The sequence below is a fragment of the Tetrao urogallus genome, assembly GCF_951394365.1.
Source record: "Tetrao urogallus genome assembly, chromosome: 1".
NCBI classification, from domain to species: domain Eukaryota; kingdom Metazoa; phylum Chordata; class Aves; order Galliformes; family Phasianidae; genus Tetrao; species Tetrao urogallus.
This window is the reverse complement of record NC_136813.1, coordinates 16,954,385-16,972,811: the sequence shown is the minus strand read 5'-3', so window position 1 is coordinate 16,972,811 and position 18,427 is coordinate 16,954,385. Positions and strand designations below refer to the sequence as shown.

Here is an 18,427-nt window from a genome sequence, read left to right as displayed (position 1 = left end):
ATGTCACTACGAGAATGAGCTATGTTTCCTGTCCTATTTAACTGTCTGGATGGAATGAAGAATTCTGAACTACTTCGACAAATTTCTATCCGAAAGAGTTACCATGCTGATTCCCAATGGGCATTCACAGGCTAAAAGGTCAGAATGGAGAAGACGTCATTTGACATGATCGTCTGTATAATATGTTATGTAATGCAACCAACTATCTCTTTATTTTACCCAATGTTTTTATTTATCTAAAGCGAAACTTCTTAAAAGGCTATTAAACTAGCTTTCAGAGAAGGCAAGTTCATCATATTTCCCTGTGTAACTGTTTCAACAATCTTCACTGCTAAAACTATTTAAATTTTTAATTCAGCTTGAACTTTCAGTCTTATCTTCTTCGTTTATTTCTGTAATGACATCAAAAGCAACTGGATAGGTGGTATCACAGAAAACAAGAAATAAGATGCATACAAAACACAAGATAGCATATAATGTTTCATGGAAACACTTCCCAGATTGTAGCTGGAGCTCAATGTGTGTGGCCTACAGGCTGTTTTCGTTGGAGGTGATGGGTTTTTTTCTTCGTTGTTTTTTTTAATTTCAGCCAGTCTGGCCTCATAAGTTTATTTTCTCTCTTCACTACTTCTTTGTTAGCACATTTTGGGATTGCATTAGCTACTTTTGCCATATTATCACAATGGTTGTGCATTCCAGGTTGTTTACTTACCACAATGCTGGGTTACAGATAGTCACTATATTCCAGGATATAATCTCCCAAGATGTAGGTCTGTAGGGCTACAACTATTTCCTCAGTATGTAGTTTTGCATTAGCCAGCCTTACAACACTTTTGTCGAATGAGTCCCCTTTAAAAAATCCTCTTGACTATTTGGAGTCCTAACCTTGGTATTATTGAATGTACGATGAATTTGTGCATCCTTTGCAACGTGTACGAGCAATTATTTTCTACCTATAGTCACACCTGCATTATCCTTAAGATGTTTGTGGATAAAATGTACAGTGGGTATGCACAGTCCCAGAGCAGCTGCAGAACCAGACTGAAGCCAGAAAATATATATCATTAAGCATTATATAAATGTTTGCAGCTAACTTGAATGTCTTTGTATTGCTGATTCTTTGACCTGATTCTGGAAAGAGTGAAGTAGTGATACCTGAGCTCAGTCCTCACACAATAACTGTTCTTAAGTGTTTCCCCACTTATTATATTTTCTAGCTGAATTATCCTTTCACATCAAAATTAAATTAAATCATTATTTTAAATACCTTTTGTACAATAGGATGTGTTTTGTAAGAACTTGTAAATTTGTTCTTGATGTATTTATGCCAGAAATGGCACCAGATCTTTAGCAAGTCAGTACAGTATTTCTACTAACCAACAGTAATTGTACTGAACAAAAGCAAGGTAATAATAGGGAGCATTATTTCAGGATTAAATACAAGTTGAGAAAATTGCAATGGATGTGGCTTTGTGCCAGCTTTGCAGACAGAGCAGAGAAGAAACAAGTAAGGAAAATTCAATTCCCTGAAAAACATAAGTTTTAACATATTTACTGCTACCTGCATTCCTTGTGATTCTGATGGAGGATGGCCTTATGCAGAAACATTTCTGGGAATATTTTTTTTACGAGAAGTCTTACTTTGACAACAGCATTATAGTTTCAGATAATTGTATTTTTAATTTAAAATGCAAGTGCAAAGGCTAAAATGTTAAGTGCAGTGATACTGAAAATATGAAGATCATGTAGGCTCATTAAGCTTTGTGACTTGGGAATTTATGTATAATCCTTAGTAACGGAAATGTTTCTGAAACAAAGGGAAGTATTTGTGATATTACCAATCTAAGGATAACAACAGATAAGAAAGAAAGATGAAATTAAACTAGTCTCTCAATGCAAATTTCAGAATAAATAGAACAAGGTTAAACACACACATTTTAAGTGAATGATCTAAAGGTATAATAAGTAAAATAACATTAATGAAAGCAACTTACTTTTTCAGTGTTTCTACTTGTTTAACACAAATCTTTTTTATTGTATCCTACAAAAAAAAAAAAAATCTTATATTGCACCAGTTACGAAATCTTGGCATGTAATTCCTGATACTTCTGATACTTCAGCTGGAGCTCCTTCTGTCACTAAAATGGGATTGCCTGCAACCTTCTTTACGTCATTCATTCATACAGCCTTATTATCCAAGTATCAGTGCAGCTAAAATTCAGCTGAATTTGCATGTGCTTGTCTCCCAAAGACACAGTGAACTTCAGAACTCCCAGTAATACAGCTCTGAAGCAGAAAGCATGACTAGTCAGACATATGACACAGCTATATGATCTCATGAGGACTAGGACCACAAGGACCACCTGTGGCTCCTTGCCAGCATTTAAACAGAGATGACCTCCCCTCCCACCTGTACAATTCATGAGCCATCAGGGACATCGAAAGAAACAGATGGGAAACCTTGTCAGAGAAATAAGATGGATAAAAGAGAGTGTTCAGCAGATGCTTAGCTGCTGTTTAATGATGGAGATTCACAATGCCTAATTTCCTAAAGCGCTTTAAAGGAGGAACAGAAGCACAGATACAGCAGATAACTCAAAATACAAAATTTAGTTTAACCATGTTCCAACTCAAGTCAACTTCTGAAGTTCTGCCTGAGTAAATAAATCCTTAGACATCCTACAGGCTTTCCACCAATCACACCACTCCTAAGTTTGTGTTCACAATGCTTTGTCATAACAAGAGTGACACAAACGATTATCTTTTAATAAAAAGAGAAGAAACTAAAAGGCAATCATGAACTTACTCTTGTGTAACTGCAATCCCCTAAGCACAATTTTTTTTTTTGCTTCAAAAGAAGATGCTATTTCAAGATTGTATTCCAACAAACCTGTGTGTTTTCATTCAGTGCTTTGTCCTGTTGCCATGGGGACACAGAGGCAGGCATATGAAAGGTGATACAACCATTCTGGCAACTCAGTTCAGTGATATAGGTGACTTTGATCAGTACTGTAGAGTTTGGACATATATTTCCAACAGTTATTACAAAAATATCCTAAAAAAAAAGAAAGACTATCTTTAATGAAATTATTAAAGCCCAGGTTGTCCAAAACAATAATTTAATTGATGGTTAAGCACACTTAAACCAAAGGCTAACAAAGAAAATACCACTTGGTTTTGCAGAAGTGTAATGAAAAATGATAGTAAGACAAGAAATGTTAAGCTTTCAATAGCTCTTTGAGATTTCGGGGCAAAACTAATCAAAAATAACTGAATTTAAAAGTCTGTTATTAAAATAAAAAAAGTTATGATTTACAAAGTTACAAAGGTAAGCTCCAAGGAGAGAAAATATCTCTTTTATATAAGGTGTGGTGCATATTTAAAGAAAGAGCAATAGTGTTTTACAAGGACCAAATGCATAGTCCAAAGAAATTGCAGCTTCCCAACAAAAACATGACTCACAATCAGAAAAGATTTATCTCTAACGTGAGAAATGCAAAATCTTCAAATGATTTCCATGATTTCCAACATACCGGTGCATCCTGGTCCAGTAGATAAGCTCCATCACCTTCACTGATAGCTTTGCGATATTCTCTATGCGCTTGTTGCTTTTCTTTAACCTATGAAATATTTTCCAAAATGAGTGCTTTCATCCCTATATGCAGAACACTTAGCCAATATTCTCTTACATGACATGACTACCTTGCAATCCAGCTAACAACAAAGAACTTGAGAGAAAACAAAACGTTGGTATCGCACATCTTCACTCCTAAACAAGTGCTTTCAAGTCCTGAAACTGAAGGAGCTGCATCAAGCTTAATGTACAGTAACATTTTACCTGCCCAATGATGTGTGTTCCATTGACAAAAGCTTCAAATCCACAAACAGCAGCTTTATCATCCAAAGGAAAAACATACTTAGCTTCAATTGGACTACTGTTTTGATTGGTGTAGGTCTGAAACATCACTACCTGAAATGAATATTTTTTTTTTCACAATTCTGCAATTCTAAAACATCAGTATCATCAGTTAGACATCAGTTTAACAGAATAATTGCACTGCAAGATACCAACATGTGTGCCACAATCTAAAGATCTATTTATACATTAGAAACTAAGGTATAACATTCACCAGTGCTTGACAAATAGATATCTCCTGAACATGCAAGGAGCTGCAGGATTTTTACTCTCTAAATCTTTAATTAAATCTCCTCTAGAAGAAGAGTAAACCATGACCTTATAAAAGTTATCTGATGTACTAGCAGAGCTGGAGCTGCCAAGGTATTGCCTGTCAATAAGTAGTCACTACTGCCACATGCCTGTAATAGTTTCAAAGCTAGTAACATCTAAACAAGAAGGAAGAAGAAACCAAACTGCAAAGATCTATTTTTAAGATACTAAAGGGGATGTTTGTGAAAGCCTGTGTTAATTCTGCATGTGTAGCATCTGTCCTCCAGTGACAGAATTTTTGTCTCTGAGGTAGCAGATTGCATCTGACTTTCTTTTCATATCTGCTCTTCTCTTTACTTCTTTTGTGTCCTAACAAAACCCCAGGAATTCCTCATTCCCACTTGCTGCCATTCTTATTGCCCTTTATTATATCATCATTTCTGGTTTATGCTTTGTACCTCAGCTTTATAGGTTGCTTTTTGCTCTGGTGGACTGGGCGATAGAACAGATGATAATGTAAAGTAATTAATTCCATAGGAAGCAAGACAAAAAAATAAATATAATGCCCCTTGAGAAAAACAGAATCAGACCACAGTTGTGAGTGTCAGAATAATTTAAGTAATAACTCATGCAACAACAATTCTTTAAACTCTTTTCTCTCCTTTTTTTTCCTCTGCTTTCCTTTTTGAGGCTTCAGGAAAAATGAAAACACGATTTGCTCTTATAAATCTACTTTAGCTCTGGAAACCCCTGAACAGAGATTCCTGTGCGGAAAGACAGAAACGGCAGAAGTCGGTGGAGCTATAGCTTTAGCATGATGAAGACTTAACCAGGCAGAACTCAGTTACAGGGGTAGATTGTGGAATTATGCCTCGGGATAGAAAAAGGCAGGTGACTTGATGGAATGTGTCCTTAGGGCATACATAGTGGGAAAAAAAAAAAGAAACACAAATAAAACCAATCCACAACACCACAGGCTCTTACTTTTAGCCTGCCAGGTTAACGTTTATTAGCTAACTTTAAAACTAGATAGCAAGATTGTTTTGTATTAATTGCTATTTTACTTGCAACAGCTATTTTAGGTTTTCCAACTGCAGGTAAAACCAAAACACATAAATATATTTCCATGCTAGGTATTTCTCACCAGTGTCAGGTGGCAAACTCATCAAAATCTTTAAAAGGGAACAGAATACATATACTGCAGTGGAAAGTTTATCTGCAGTTGCAGGAGACAGAAAACTTACAAAAAAAAAAGAAAAGCCAAGACTTTCACTGAGCAAGGAGCTTTTGGCACCTGTATGACAATACATCTCTGAGAATTTCAGTGGTGAGTGAAGACAGGACAAGGGGAAACGGCCGGAAACTGCAGCACAGGAAGTTCCGCACAAATGTGCGCAAGAACTTCTTTACAGTGAGGTGACGGAGCACTGGAACAGGCTGCCCAGGGAGGTGGTGGAGTCTCCTTCTCTGGCGATGTTCAAGACCTGCCTGGATGCCTACCTGTGCGACCTGCTGTAGGGAACCTGCTTTGGCAGGGGGGTTGGACTCGATGATCTCTGGAGGTCCCTTCCAACCCCTACAATTCTGTGATTCTGTGATAAAAACAGTTTCCACTCAGCTTCAGGACTTCCCTTTATTTAAAGACTGAATTGCCTCTTTTTTTTTTTTTTTTTTTAATGGTTAAAACACTTTTTAAGAACTGAAATAATTTTTCAGGTCTGACATGGAAGAAGACAATACACAGCATACTTTACCTGTGCTACAAAGTCTATTATCCTTGCCTTGATATGAACACTTTCCAGAGGAACAGGATTTCCCAGTCTGTCTTGAAGACCAATTTTCACTGTATTTGAAATATTTGCACTGGGTAATTCATAGCCTAAAAAAAAGAGTGTGTGAAATGTTATAATTTTTTTTTTTAAATGTACATTTGGGAAGTGAGTTTGATAGTAATCCTATATTAATGGCCTGTGTTCATTTATGCAATTCAGAACATGTAAATTGAAAATAACACTCCTTTTCTGTCATGAATGCTTGCACTGCATTGTTGAGCTGTAGGCTGTCTAAGGGATCAAGAGCTCACAATAGGTCTTTAAGGTCTTACAAGGTCTTTGTTTAAAACCTTGCATTTGAATTATTAAAAGACCATTTGAAGATTCATGCAGAAGTGCTTCCTGTGCTTCTCTTGAAACATGCAGTGACAGGAGGAGCTGCAACAACTGCTGGGAAATCGACCTATAAGGAAATCTGCTAAATAGATGCTATACAGATGCTACCTTGTAATGACTAATTTAGTAACACCCACAAATAAACTGCAAGTTATCTTTTAATAAGTTGGCTGGATGCAAGAATTCTAAAAATTGTGACATATTTATAGGGAATGCAGGTAGCAAGTCAGTATGCAAACAGAAAACATTTCTTACTCTCATTTTGTGAATGACACTGTGACTCCAACTCAGTGTTATCTTGCTCAGTTTGCACCCCAATTTCAGGCTGGAATTGTTTTATTTGATCTTCAGCAAGGCAAAACTTAACAACGTATCTAATTTTAACCTGTGTAGTTTTGTACACAACAAATTCATCATCCTGGTAGAAACAAAGAAAGCTATTTTACAATAAGAACAAAGCTCTAGATAACATTTTAAAAAATGTCTATCTATTATGAGGTAAACCTAAATGACATCATTTTTATAAGTAATAAGTAATAATTTCAATATCACAGATTGGATACTTACAGGATAATTAAGTAACAATAAATAAAGAATACTAACATATTAAATATTACTTTCCAGCAAGAACTTCCAATCTCTTCATGACTAACAACTTACAGCCTTACCTGTAAACCTGACAAAAATGATTTTACGTTTTATTGTCTAGTGATTTAGTGTCTGAACTGAGACATACAGGTTATACTACGTCTATTATCTATCAATGGTATAAAAAAATCCCAAAGTTGGTGTCTTCTCAACTACTGTAGGATCAGTACCTCAAAGTCTGAAGAGATGCCTGCTGTTGTGCGGACTCCGTGCACGCTGCTGTAACCTGATGGGGCAGCAGTTAATGAAAAATCTCGTTTGTACAAATCTAAGCAGGATCCAAGTGCCACATCACAAACCGCCAGGAGTCGGCTTCCATCCATTTCACTGGGTGAAGAATACTTAATGCTGGCACTGTACGTAAGGAAAGATCATGCATCTGTTATTACAATTGATACTGATGTAAACACCATCAGAATTTCTGCTTACACAAGTACTTCTGAACAGATGAGGAGGAAAAATTAAATTACTTATAATTAAATACCTGTGAGATTTATTAAACATTACATCTACTTCATTTGCAAAGTAAAAAAAATACACAAAGGATAAAGTAAAAAGATACTGTCATTATTCAGACCTGACAGAATCACTGAAGTAAATGCCGCTTCCCAGATTCCCAGTGTCAGTTCTTTCCACACCATGATCTTCAACAACCACTTTTGGCATTAGGAGTCCTCTGAAGAGAAAAAAATCATTCACACGATGAATGATGTTCAAGATACTTATGCATAAAGTATGTGGGCAGGTACATACTGTGCAGTTATGAACCACAGAGGACTAAATCAAAATACACCTTAGAGAAACAACAGGAAAATAAAGTATATAACAAAAAATAAATCCCAAAGCCATATGAATCACCAAGACACTGATTATATAAGCAAGTAAAGACTGCTTTTTTCATTTAGCAGAAAACAATACATTTCCTGGAGTCACTGCCAAATATTCAAAATAATTTTTCAGATGTGTTATTAGATGAGTAGTTCATAGCATCATAGAATCATGGAATCACCAAGGCAGAAAAAGACCTCCAAGATTATCTAGCCCAGCCATTCACCTACCACCAATATTTCCCAACTAAACCATGTCCTTTGTCCCACACCTGTATGTTTCCTGAATACAAGTTCTACATTCCTAGCAGCTGTGCTGTATTAAATTTCAAACAACCTGCATGAAATTTCTATATCAAACCAAAAGAAGATTTTAAGGTAGTAGGGGATGGATGCTTAGAAACTTCTCCAGTGTTTGATCTGCAAATCTGTTAGTGTAGTGATACCATTCTTAGACTCCTCAAGAGACATTTGATTTGCTGCTGATTGATCCTCACACAAAGCCTTTTAATACAAAGTATGCAAGAAGACAAAACATTTATCTAAGTTGAACTGTTTTGTCACTTAAAAAATTTGCAATATAAGGAAAACAATGCTAATATGACTTTTGAGATTATTTCAACTTTGATAGCACTGTGTCACACATTTTTTCCAACATTCTTAAATTTTCAGTGGCTGGCATTCATTGCATAAGATGCTGATGAGGATGATAAGATGATGAGGATTTAAAAATGTTAGGCAACTTGTATTAGATTTTAGCTATGAATATTATAACCAGGCCTGAGGGAATTCACAGAATTCAGTAATTAAACCAGATGTTGTTATAACAGAAAATTATCATAATCTAAAAATTTGTCATTTAAAGTGGTCACAGGCAAATCATGGAATCAAATCATCTGTGTTGGAAGGGACACTTAAAGATCATCTAGTCCAACTCCAGCTGCAGTGAAGGGACACCTACAGCTCAGTAAGTTGTTCAGAGCCCCATCCAGCCTGACCTGGAATATCTCCACCACATCTCCAGTGCCTCATCAAACTTCTGTCAAAATCCTTTTTCCTTATGTCCATTGTAAACCTTCCCTCTTTCAGTTTGAAACCATTTCCCCTTACCCTACCACAACAGACCCTACTAAAAAGTCTGTCCCCTTTCTTCTTAGAGCCCCCCTTCAGACACTGAAATGCTGCTCTCAGATCTCCCTGCAGCCTTCACTTCCGCACTCTGAACAGCCCCAGCTCTATCAGCCTGTCCTCTATCATCTCTGGGTCATTTCTGTGGCCCTACTCTTGTGCTCTAAAAAATAATGTATAGAAGTAGGAGGACACCATCAATGGACTTATTTCCTAAAAGAAAATAAATTATCCACATGGCCATTATTCTCCTACTCTCTCAATTTTGTCATCTTTCATCTGGATTTAAACTTCACTCCTCTTCGTCTTACTCAAACAGCTGCATCTCAATGCTAATCCAGCTGTAAGGTAATTACAAAAGGTTGGTTTTCCTTCCTGCAGAAGTGTTTAAGTATTCATATAAATGTTGACAGTAAAAATTAATTTAAACATAATGCAAAAGAGCTTCAAAAAAAGCATTTTTAAAGATGAAAATATACAATTAAAACATATCCAATGTCACACATACACACACACACATACAAAAAAAAAAAAAAAAAAGGGAATGTATATTTTTACCTGGAAAGAATTCCCATGAAATTCCTTACAGATGATGCATGGAATAAAGACCGAACATTTCCAAGACTGCCCACAAATTCTGCTGTTTCACTTACTCTGCCAATCCTGTATACTTGTAAAATTCTCACTGAACAGCCACTGCAAAAAATTTGAGAAGATCTTTGATTTAGAAAATGTGTACCTGAAGCCCTATTCATTACTTTCCAAATATTTTGTAAAACACTTGGAAATAAATATTGAGAAGGAAAGTGAGCAAAACTAAAAGACAAATATCTTATTCTCCTATAAATAGACATGAAAAACTGAATATGAGCATTTTCAGTTTTTTCAACTTCCATTTGACTCTAGCTTTGAGTTGATTTGAATCTGCTTGTTCTGCAATCCTGTTAGCTAATCAGTACTACGAAGTAGCAGAACCTGATAATTCAGTGCTACCTAGAAGTATTTTGTGCATGACAACTTGCATGCTACTGGAATCACTGTATAACTGTTAAACACTCACTTGTAATTGTTTTTTAACACTTGTCGTTCAACACTGAGAAATTCATCACTCATTGGATCAATGGCATCAATCTTGCACCTCAGGGCCTGGTATTTGGCCAGAGATGATGGGTTTGGGCACGACATACTTGTTTCACGTATATTCAGCATGTCTCGCATGAGCTAGGAAATGAAGACAGAAATTTATGAATATTTGATACATTTTAATTAAGAAAACACACAAAACAGAATAAAATTATATGCAGTGACAGTGTAGTAACAGTGAAAAGAGCATGCAAAAGAACATTTCCACTTACTAGATAAAAAAGTGGAACCAAATCCCATGAAAACAAATCGGAATTAAAAAGGTGTATGAATAACAGTGATAAATGACTTCTGTACAACTCCAAAGTCTGGATGGAGGCTGTGCATGACAGCTCCGCTAAACAGTATTTGTGCTCGGATATCATTCTGCTTTTGTTTCTGAGGCAATTTTTATTTAAATTGCAAACTTGTCATATTGTCCCTGATGCCACCATCCAGTTAGGGCAGTAGCATTATGGCATGCATATAATTTTCTCACATCAGGAGAAAGAAGGGCATTGAACAAATAAACAAAGCAAAGAAGGTTATAGTTCACTGAGTCGTGGCAAAGCTTTATGAGACATAGTCATTTTTTTTATATCAGAAGTATCAAAAGGTTTTCATTATCAAAAGGTTTCCGAGGTTAAAAGCACTATTAATATTTATTCTTTTAGAACAAAGAGCCTCCTCTCTTCCTCTTTTCCCCTTAATTTCTTGTAACTTAAAGAAGATTAGCTTGTGAGTGTCTTTTGCCAAAACCAAGAGCTATGGCTGCCATAATCTATGGAACTTACATCATAACTGAATCACAAGGAAGAACATTCCATTTTGCTCTATAGTTACAACTGTGAGATCAGTGTCAGAGCCCTGAGTGTCCCCCTCCCCTCCCAAGGCTTTGGCTGCTGGGGCGCAGGGCCAGTTTTGATGGTGCAGCTGCAAGGCCTGGAAGAGAGCAGTGGGAAGACTCAGTAGAAGCCTTCTCCTTCTCCATTCGAGAGATATCTTTAAGCTGAGGCTTTTGCCCTTGGTCTCTTTGCTGAGCTATACTGCAGATATGTTCAGACCCAGTTCCTGTGGACTTGAGTTCCTTGTCTGACTGCAGACAAGACAGACAAGCCCATAGTGAGGCTCGTCTGACCCTGTCTAATGTCACCAGCAGTCACTGTCATCTGCTCTGCTCATCCTAATTGGGTGCTGTGGGACTGTGCCCCTGCCACTGAAGTGACTGCCCTAGCCTTGCTCTCTTTCACTCCAGCCCTGGCTCTCTGCCCTCATAGCCACCGGGTGCAAGGGCTGCATTTGTGTGCACACTCAGCACACCTCACTGTCAGTCCCCCAGGCAGGCTGAGAATTTCCCAGCTACTTTCTGCAAATGGACTGATTTGCAGCAGAGTAGCTGAACACCCAATTGACTGAACGACTGAGCAGCTTACAAATGAAGTGACAAATTAACACAGGAGCAGTGGAGCTGTGGGAGAGATCCCTAGAGATGCCCCTAGGCAGAGCAGCTGTGCTTAGGCCTACTGATAGATGCTGCTTGCAGTCCAGGGAACTCCCCTAGGTTGTTTGTGTTGTAAATGTAGGAACAGACCAAACTGTACAGAGATAATTAACTTCAAATTATCTCTAGAAACTGTTTCTGCACAGACATATAACTACCAGAGGGAGTCCAGTGGAAGGCTACAAAGATGATTAGGGGCTTGGAGCTTCTCCCTTAGGATGAAAGGCTGAGAGATCTGGGGCTGTTCATCCTGGAGAAGACTGAAGGGGGATCTCATCAGTACCTATGAATATCTTGTGTGTGGGTGTCAAGAAAATGGGACCATGCTTTTCTCATGGTGCCCAGCAACAAGACAGCAGACAATGGGCACTACGTGGAACACAGGAAGTTCAATTTGTATATAGTTTATAACAGCCAATAGAAACTGATTGTGTGTGCTGGATGGTTGCCAGCATCAGCAGGATGATATACATCAGTTCTGCGAGTCTCATTTAATCCAGCTTCAGATGTCATTCATAACGAATGCAGTGGAATCTATCACCATCTAGATGGCAACTGTCCTTCCTCTTCAATGTATTCAGTTCAGTTCCCCCTGTGAATGTTACTCTATTTGTAAGATTCCCCATGGGAGTTGATTGTACCCCTGTACTCAGCACTGGCGAGGTTGCACCTTGAGTACTGTGTTCAATTTTGGGCCCCTCACTATGCAAAAGACACTGATGTCTTGGAGCATGCCCAGAGAAGGCCCAAATGAAGCTGGTAAAGGATGGGGAGCACAGATCTTACAGGGAACAGCTGAAGGAACTGGGATTGTTTAGTCTGGAGGAGACTCAGAGGAGACCCATCTGTTCTCTACAATTGCCTGAAAGGAGCTTATGGTGAGATAGGTGTTGGCCTCTTCTCCCAGGTGACTAGCAATGGCACAAGGCGGAGTGGCCTCAAACTGCACCAGGGGAGGTTCAGGCTGGATATTAGGGAAAATTTCTTCTCAGAAGAAAAAGTGAAGTACTGGAACAAGCAGCCCAGGGAAGTGCTGGGCTTACTGCCCTTGAGGTTTTCAAGATAAGAGTGGATGTGGCACTGAGGGACACAGTTAGTGGCATGGTAGGGATGGGTTGATGGTTGCACTGGATTATCTTAGTGGATCTTTTCCAACCTTAACGATTCTATGATTTCAGTAAATTATTTTTTAAACCCACAGTCTGACTTGTGCAGTGCAAAATATCCTGTTAATTTATCAACTGACTGTGTTCAATACTGGTGTAACAGGGCAGACTGGGGGTGTAACAGCAGTCTGGAAAAGTTACCTGGCACAGGTCCTGTTTTCTAGATAACAACCTTTTGGAAACTTCATAGTCTATTTCAGTTTTGTGACGTATAAGTTGATAGAATTCCATCATCATCTCTTGCAGTGCTGCCTCATCAGCTCCCTCATTGAGGGCATTCTTTACCTGAAGCAAAATACCTTCTGCTTTGCTCACCTTTAAAAGAAGAGATTACTGAACTGAAAAACTTTACAAAATTAATGAAAGAGCACAAAGCAATAAATACTGAATGTGAGTGAATTAATTCCATGCTGAAACAAAACTTTAACTCTTTGTTAGTGAAACAAAGTGCACAAAAATTTACTTGCATCTCAGTGTGAAACGAGTTTTAAAATGTTGGATATTATTCAGCCCTCATACTGGACAAAGTACCCCAGAAGAGCTAAGAGCCAGTATCATAATTCCTCAGAAGTAAAGCAGAGTTTGAATCATGTTGAAAGACAATGACCCTTGACATTATTTCAATTCACATCGTTAGCTTTAATGTATCATTGAAATAACTGCAGAAATAACATGATAATAAATTTCTTGATAAATTTCTAAGTGCATTGGTTTATTCTAAATACATAAAGCTGAGCAAAGTACCATTTATAAAACGCAACCTAGTGATCAAAAATAATCTTATGAATCATTTTAGACAGTTTGTATAGACAGGTAGGATATAGACTTGCTTGTGTCTCTGTATATTCATTCTCAATTGGAAATTTTTCACAGAGTACTCTGTTATTTCATGTTATTATGACCACTGGCAACAGCTTGTAAGATGCTGTCACTAGAGGAAGCATAGTAGTCTTACTGCAGTTCAATACTGACCTAAGGCTGGACTCGGTCTCACAAAAGCCTTTAGAGGAAATTGGACAGTTCATCTAACTGAACAGCAATCCACTTCCTTGTTTCAATAACCCAGAGATTTTTTTCTTTCTACACAAATGCTATTTCTCTTGCCAACTCATTATAAGTAAGAAAAGGTAGTGCAAACAGTTTGAGTACATTGTTACAGACTGATCCATTGGGCTGCAGTTCTGTGATTCAGCTTTTTCAAAAGCTATCAGTGATTGGGCATTTTTTATGAAATTATCAAATATTTATCAAATTTCACCTATTTGAAATAGGTGGGATCTTGATAACCAAACCAAATGCACCTCATAAAAAGCATCTACCACAAGCAGAATTTCCTTTCTATTTTTACTGTTTTATAAAATGCACTTGCTACTGTCTCTGAGCAAATGTATAAAACAGTACTAATGTATTACTTCTGATGAGTACTACTTACCCATCAGAACCTACATAAATGTATATTTCCACATCAAAAAGTGAAAGGATTATTTTCCTATGTAAGACAATCGAAGAGAATCAAGAGCCTTCTGTCTGAGGGCAAAATCATTCTATGTTTAGGCAACTTCTACTGGCAAAATTTTTCCAGTTTAAAATCAACCTAATTTCCAGGTTATTTTTTCCTTCAGTAGTAACAGAAATTAACAAAGCTGCAGTCTTATGCAGTTATAACTTAGATTATATTATATTATAAGTTAAGTTAAATGAATAAACATTAGACTCCTAAATGTCTAGGAAGGAAAGCAAAACCACCAAAGTGGAAAAATAGGATTAAATAAACCATAGAGTTAAAGAGGGATGGATAACCAATTACTCTCATTAACAGTTGTACTATATGAAGAACTTAACAACAGTTAATTAAATGCTAATTATGTGTTGTCTGGTAATACACAAATGCACTATAATTAAAATGATTTTTCTAATACTAGAGAGTGGCTGACTGAAATATGGTTGAAATATATTGGCAGGAGACAACAAACTGCTATTATGCACTATTTTCTGTAACTATCTTCTTAGGGAACTTGATTTATTATGCAGAAGGGATCCCACAATAAACATTGTATTTTAAATTTCTATAAAATGGAAAAGACAGCCATCTGCTCTAGGGAGTACAGGATGTTTTTAGTGTCATAATTCTAGAGCAACATTTGAGGTTAAAATTTCTGAAGCATGAATATGTTGTCATATAGGAATACTCAGTGTAATTACCAATTCCAATGTGAAACACAACATTCCTGTTTGCTGGGGAAAAATTACTTATAGTAGCATTCACGTACGTGTTCTCATGGAGTAAAAAGAATTAACTTACATCATTTAGGCTGATGTTGTTTACTGATTCAAGCAGTAGATTGTCCAGGTGGCCAAGAGCTTCTGCCCAGATCAACTCCACAAAATCACTAACTTCTTGACATACAGCACTAGAATTGATGGATTCTTCTAAAAGTAACTGCAGTAAAACAAACACAAATCAGTGTACGGCAAAGATGCAATGTGAGAACCTTCTTGTTCGTATAAACTGTACGGTTTGCAATACACATTAACGCTTAATTTAATTGCTTCAGTCCCATCAACTTGAAGGGAAAGTTTGTCTTCATAAATTCTTCCAAGTGAAGACCACGGCAGGCAAGCGGCCATGATTTGTCTTTCTGAAATTTCAGATATAACATGCTACAGAATTCAGAAGTTGATTTGCTTGATATCTTTATCATTACACAGTACTATCAGCCCTAAGGGCCTGTTTACACAGCTGATAAAAGAACAGATATGAACACTGGAGATAATGTAACTGTAGAAAAAAATTGGAGCAGTAAACTAAAAGGAGAATAGAAGGGCCATGAATATAATTGCAATTCATACATCCAGAAAGAAAACAGATTTTGTGATCTAGGGAGCACTGTTAAAATATTTACAGAATCACAGAATCACAGAATCACAGAATTGTGGGGGTTGGAAGGGACCTCCAGAGATCATCGAGTCCAACCCCCCTGCCAAAGCAGGTTCCCTACACCAGGTCGCACAGGTAGGCATCCAGGCAGGTCTTGAACATCTCCAGAGAAGGAGACTCCACCACCTCCCTGGCAGCCTGTTCCAGTGCTCCGTCACCTCACTGTAAAGAAGTTCTTGCACATGTTTGTGCGGAACTTCCTATGCTGCAGTTTCCGGCCGTTTCCCCTTGTCCTGTCTCCACTCACCACTGAAAACAGTCTGGCCTCGCCATTCTGCCCCCCACACCTCAGATATTTATAGACCTGGATCAGGTCCCCTCTCAGTCTTCTTTTCTCAAGGCTGAACAGGCCCAGTTCACTCAGCCTTTCCTCATAGGAGAGATGCTCCAGGCCCTTCACCATCTTCGTGGCCCTCCGCTGGACTCTTTCCAAGACATCCCTGTCTTTGATTTGATAAATATTTGACAAAGTACTGGGGAGCCCAGAACTGGACGCAGTACTCCAGATGAGGTCTTACCAGGGCAGAGTAGAGGGGGAGGATCACCTCCCCAGACCTGCTGGCCACGCTCTTTTTAATGCACCCCAGGATGCCATTGGCCTTTTTGGCCACAAGGGCACACTGCTGGCTCATGGCCAACCTGTCGTCCACCAGGACACCCAGGTCCCTACTTGAGCATTTTGTCATGTCATTCTTTAACTCCAGTAACTGCTATTAAAGTTGATGTCGTCAAACAATTCTCATACATTCAGATACAATACTTTACTTGTTTATATAATACTTTACTTGTTTATAAACCATATGGCCCTGCAGTCAGTAGGTGACACGGATGTGGGACTGATCTATTCTCCAGCTGTGTTCTAAAACATAAGTTAGCCATGACAGGAGAGAGGAGCAGATGAATTATAGTGAGAAAGTAAATGGAAAAAAAATTTGGTCAGACTGCAACCATTCTAAACAGCAGTAAACACTGAATGAAAGCTACTTTAGAGAGCAGAATTCTGCAGCTACTGCCACTGGGGGGACTTCTGTTACAGATTTTAATGACATCTACACCAAGCCTATGATATCTGTATAGTTTGCAAAACAATTATGACAAAGTCATACAGGACACAAGAATTCTGGTTGCTATATTAGTACATCCTTTTTTTTTTTTTTTCAGTAGGTAATGGACCTACTGAGAATTAAAAGTATGATGAATATGGTTGTATTTGCTTTTAGCGTGTTTAACAACTTGCAACATTCAGTCAATATTCCTAAAAAAAAAAAAAAAATCAGAACATTTGCATATGAACAATTTCCTTTAACATATGACTGTATGACTGTACAAACAATGTTTACCACATTCAGAAAACTGGAAAGTGAAACAAATAACAAAGGACGGAAAAGTGTAAACACACAAACTGTACAAGCCTTTTGTAATTTTGTAGAAGCCAAACATTCTGCTTCTGGTGGAAAAGTTTCTCTGAGCAGGAAATCCTGGCTCTTCAGGTTTGCAACAAGAATATCATAATTTTCTCTTATTTCTTCAGCAGTCTTATTTATTATGAATTGTTTATTTTTCTGAAAATGGAAAGAATAAAGTTAGATGGAGAAACAAACATACAGATTTGCTGGAACAATTCACCAGACACTACAGTAAGAACTGACAAATTCACACAGCTTTTGGGATGTGATTTAACATGCTGCAGCAAGGCACTACTACCATGAGGGCTCATGGAACAAACAGGGAGCTCCACATGCAAACCCCACAGTGAGAAGAGAGTTTCATCTAAGCGTGTACTGGAAAACTTGTTCTATCATTTGAGCTATTTCAAATGCATCCTCCTTTGACTCTCAAGAGAATGTCCAGTCTATCATTCTTTGCAGCATTTTAGCAGTTAAACATGCCATTCTAGTTTAGTCATTATCAGGCACTTGTATATTAGTATATGAGGCAGGTGCATCCAAGACTATGCTGTGTTGCTGTCAAGTACCAAACAGTTCTTCTGACAGATTTGCAGGCAAGCAGTGTAAAAGGGGCCAAGTATGAACCAGACCTCTTACTTCAAAGCTAAGAGAATGACCTCCTACTATGTAAATGTGAGAATCAGCCTGCAAGTAAAAATGAAGAACACCTAGTGCTCTCCAGGACAGGAGTGCTCAAGGCATACAAAGAAACAAGCAGGAAATGTCAATAAGTGACTCGTACCTTCGTTCCATTTGAAGCACTGAAGTGTGCATATAATCGAAACAGAAACTCAAACTGTTCTTGAGAACAATGTAATTCAATAACTACAAAATCCTTGCTTCCCTTGGAGTTAATCTGAATGGAGAGAGAAATGAAGACCTCAGCCCCCAATGTAATACATAGGCATGTTTCATTCACATGATATATTCACATGATATTGCAACACATACTTTCCCCATCCTACTTAATTTTTCAACCCACTTGGAACCATACACTGGCTAAGAAAACAAGCAGAATTATTACTATTAGTTTTTATATCATAGTAATATGCAGAAATTCCTCTCAGGGCTTCACTGTATTGACTGATGTACAATCCCATCATTGTTGTGTTTCAAAAGATTTTTAATAAAAAAAGATTAATGCTTCAATTAGATTTAAAACATAACAGCCATGAGAAAATGTATCTAGCCAGAAGCATGTATGTATTTTTCTACTGCAACAACTAGGTGAGAACACTACAGTGATAACAGAGAAGTTTCATGTTGGTAGAATTAGGCCGCACTGAAAGACAGAAAGCACTGAAGTTCTTTTC

General features: G+C 37.7%; 1 protein-coding gene across 1 annotated transcript in view; it reads right to left on the bottom strand.

The window, feature by feature from the left end:
* Nucleotides 1–18,427, bottom strand: part of PARP4 (poly(ADP-ribose) polymerase family member 4) — a gene marked incomplete at both ends in the record, with an annotated part of 41,457 nt that overhangs the window by 19,153 nt on the left and 3,877 nt on the right. The window contains 14 exons of the mRNA XM_079536006.1: nucleotides 1,995–2,041; nucleotides 2,891–3,055; nucleotides 3,534–3,620; nucleotides 3,839–3,970; nucleotides 5,923–6,047; nucleotides 6,592–6,754; nucleotides 7,155–7,338; nucleotides 7,562–7,660; nucleotides 9,498–9,635; nucleotides 10,000–10,160; nucleotides 12,870–13,043; nucleotides 15,031–15,168; nucleotides 17,079–17,228; nucleotides 17,857–17,970. Of these exons, the coding sequence (XP_079392132.1) occupies nucleotides 1,995–2,041; nucleotides 2,891–3,055; nucleotides 3,534–3,620; nucleotides 3,839–3,970; nucleotides 5,923–6,047; nucleotides 6,592–6,754; nucleotides 7,155–7,338; nucleotides 7,562–7,660; nucleotides 9,498–9,635; nucleotides 10,000–10,160; nucleotides 12,870–13,043; nucleotides 15,031–15,168; nucleotides 17,079–17,228; nucleotides 17,857–17,970 (1,877 nt within the window). The remainder of the gene's footprint in view (nucleotides 1–1,994; nucleotides 2,042–2,890; nucleotides 3,056–3,533; nucleotides 3,621–3,838; nucleotides 3,971–5,922; nucleotides 6,048–6,591; nucleotides 6,755–7,154; nucleotides 7,339–7,561; nucleotides 7,661–9,497; nucleotides 9,636–9,999; nucleotides 10,161–12,869; nucleotides 13,044–15,030; nucleotides 15,169–17,078; nucleotides 17,229–17,856; nucleotides 17,971–18,427) is intronic.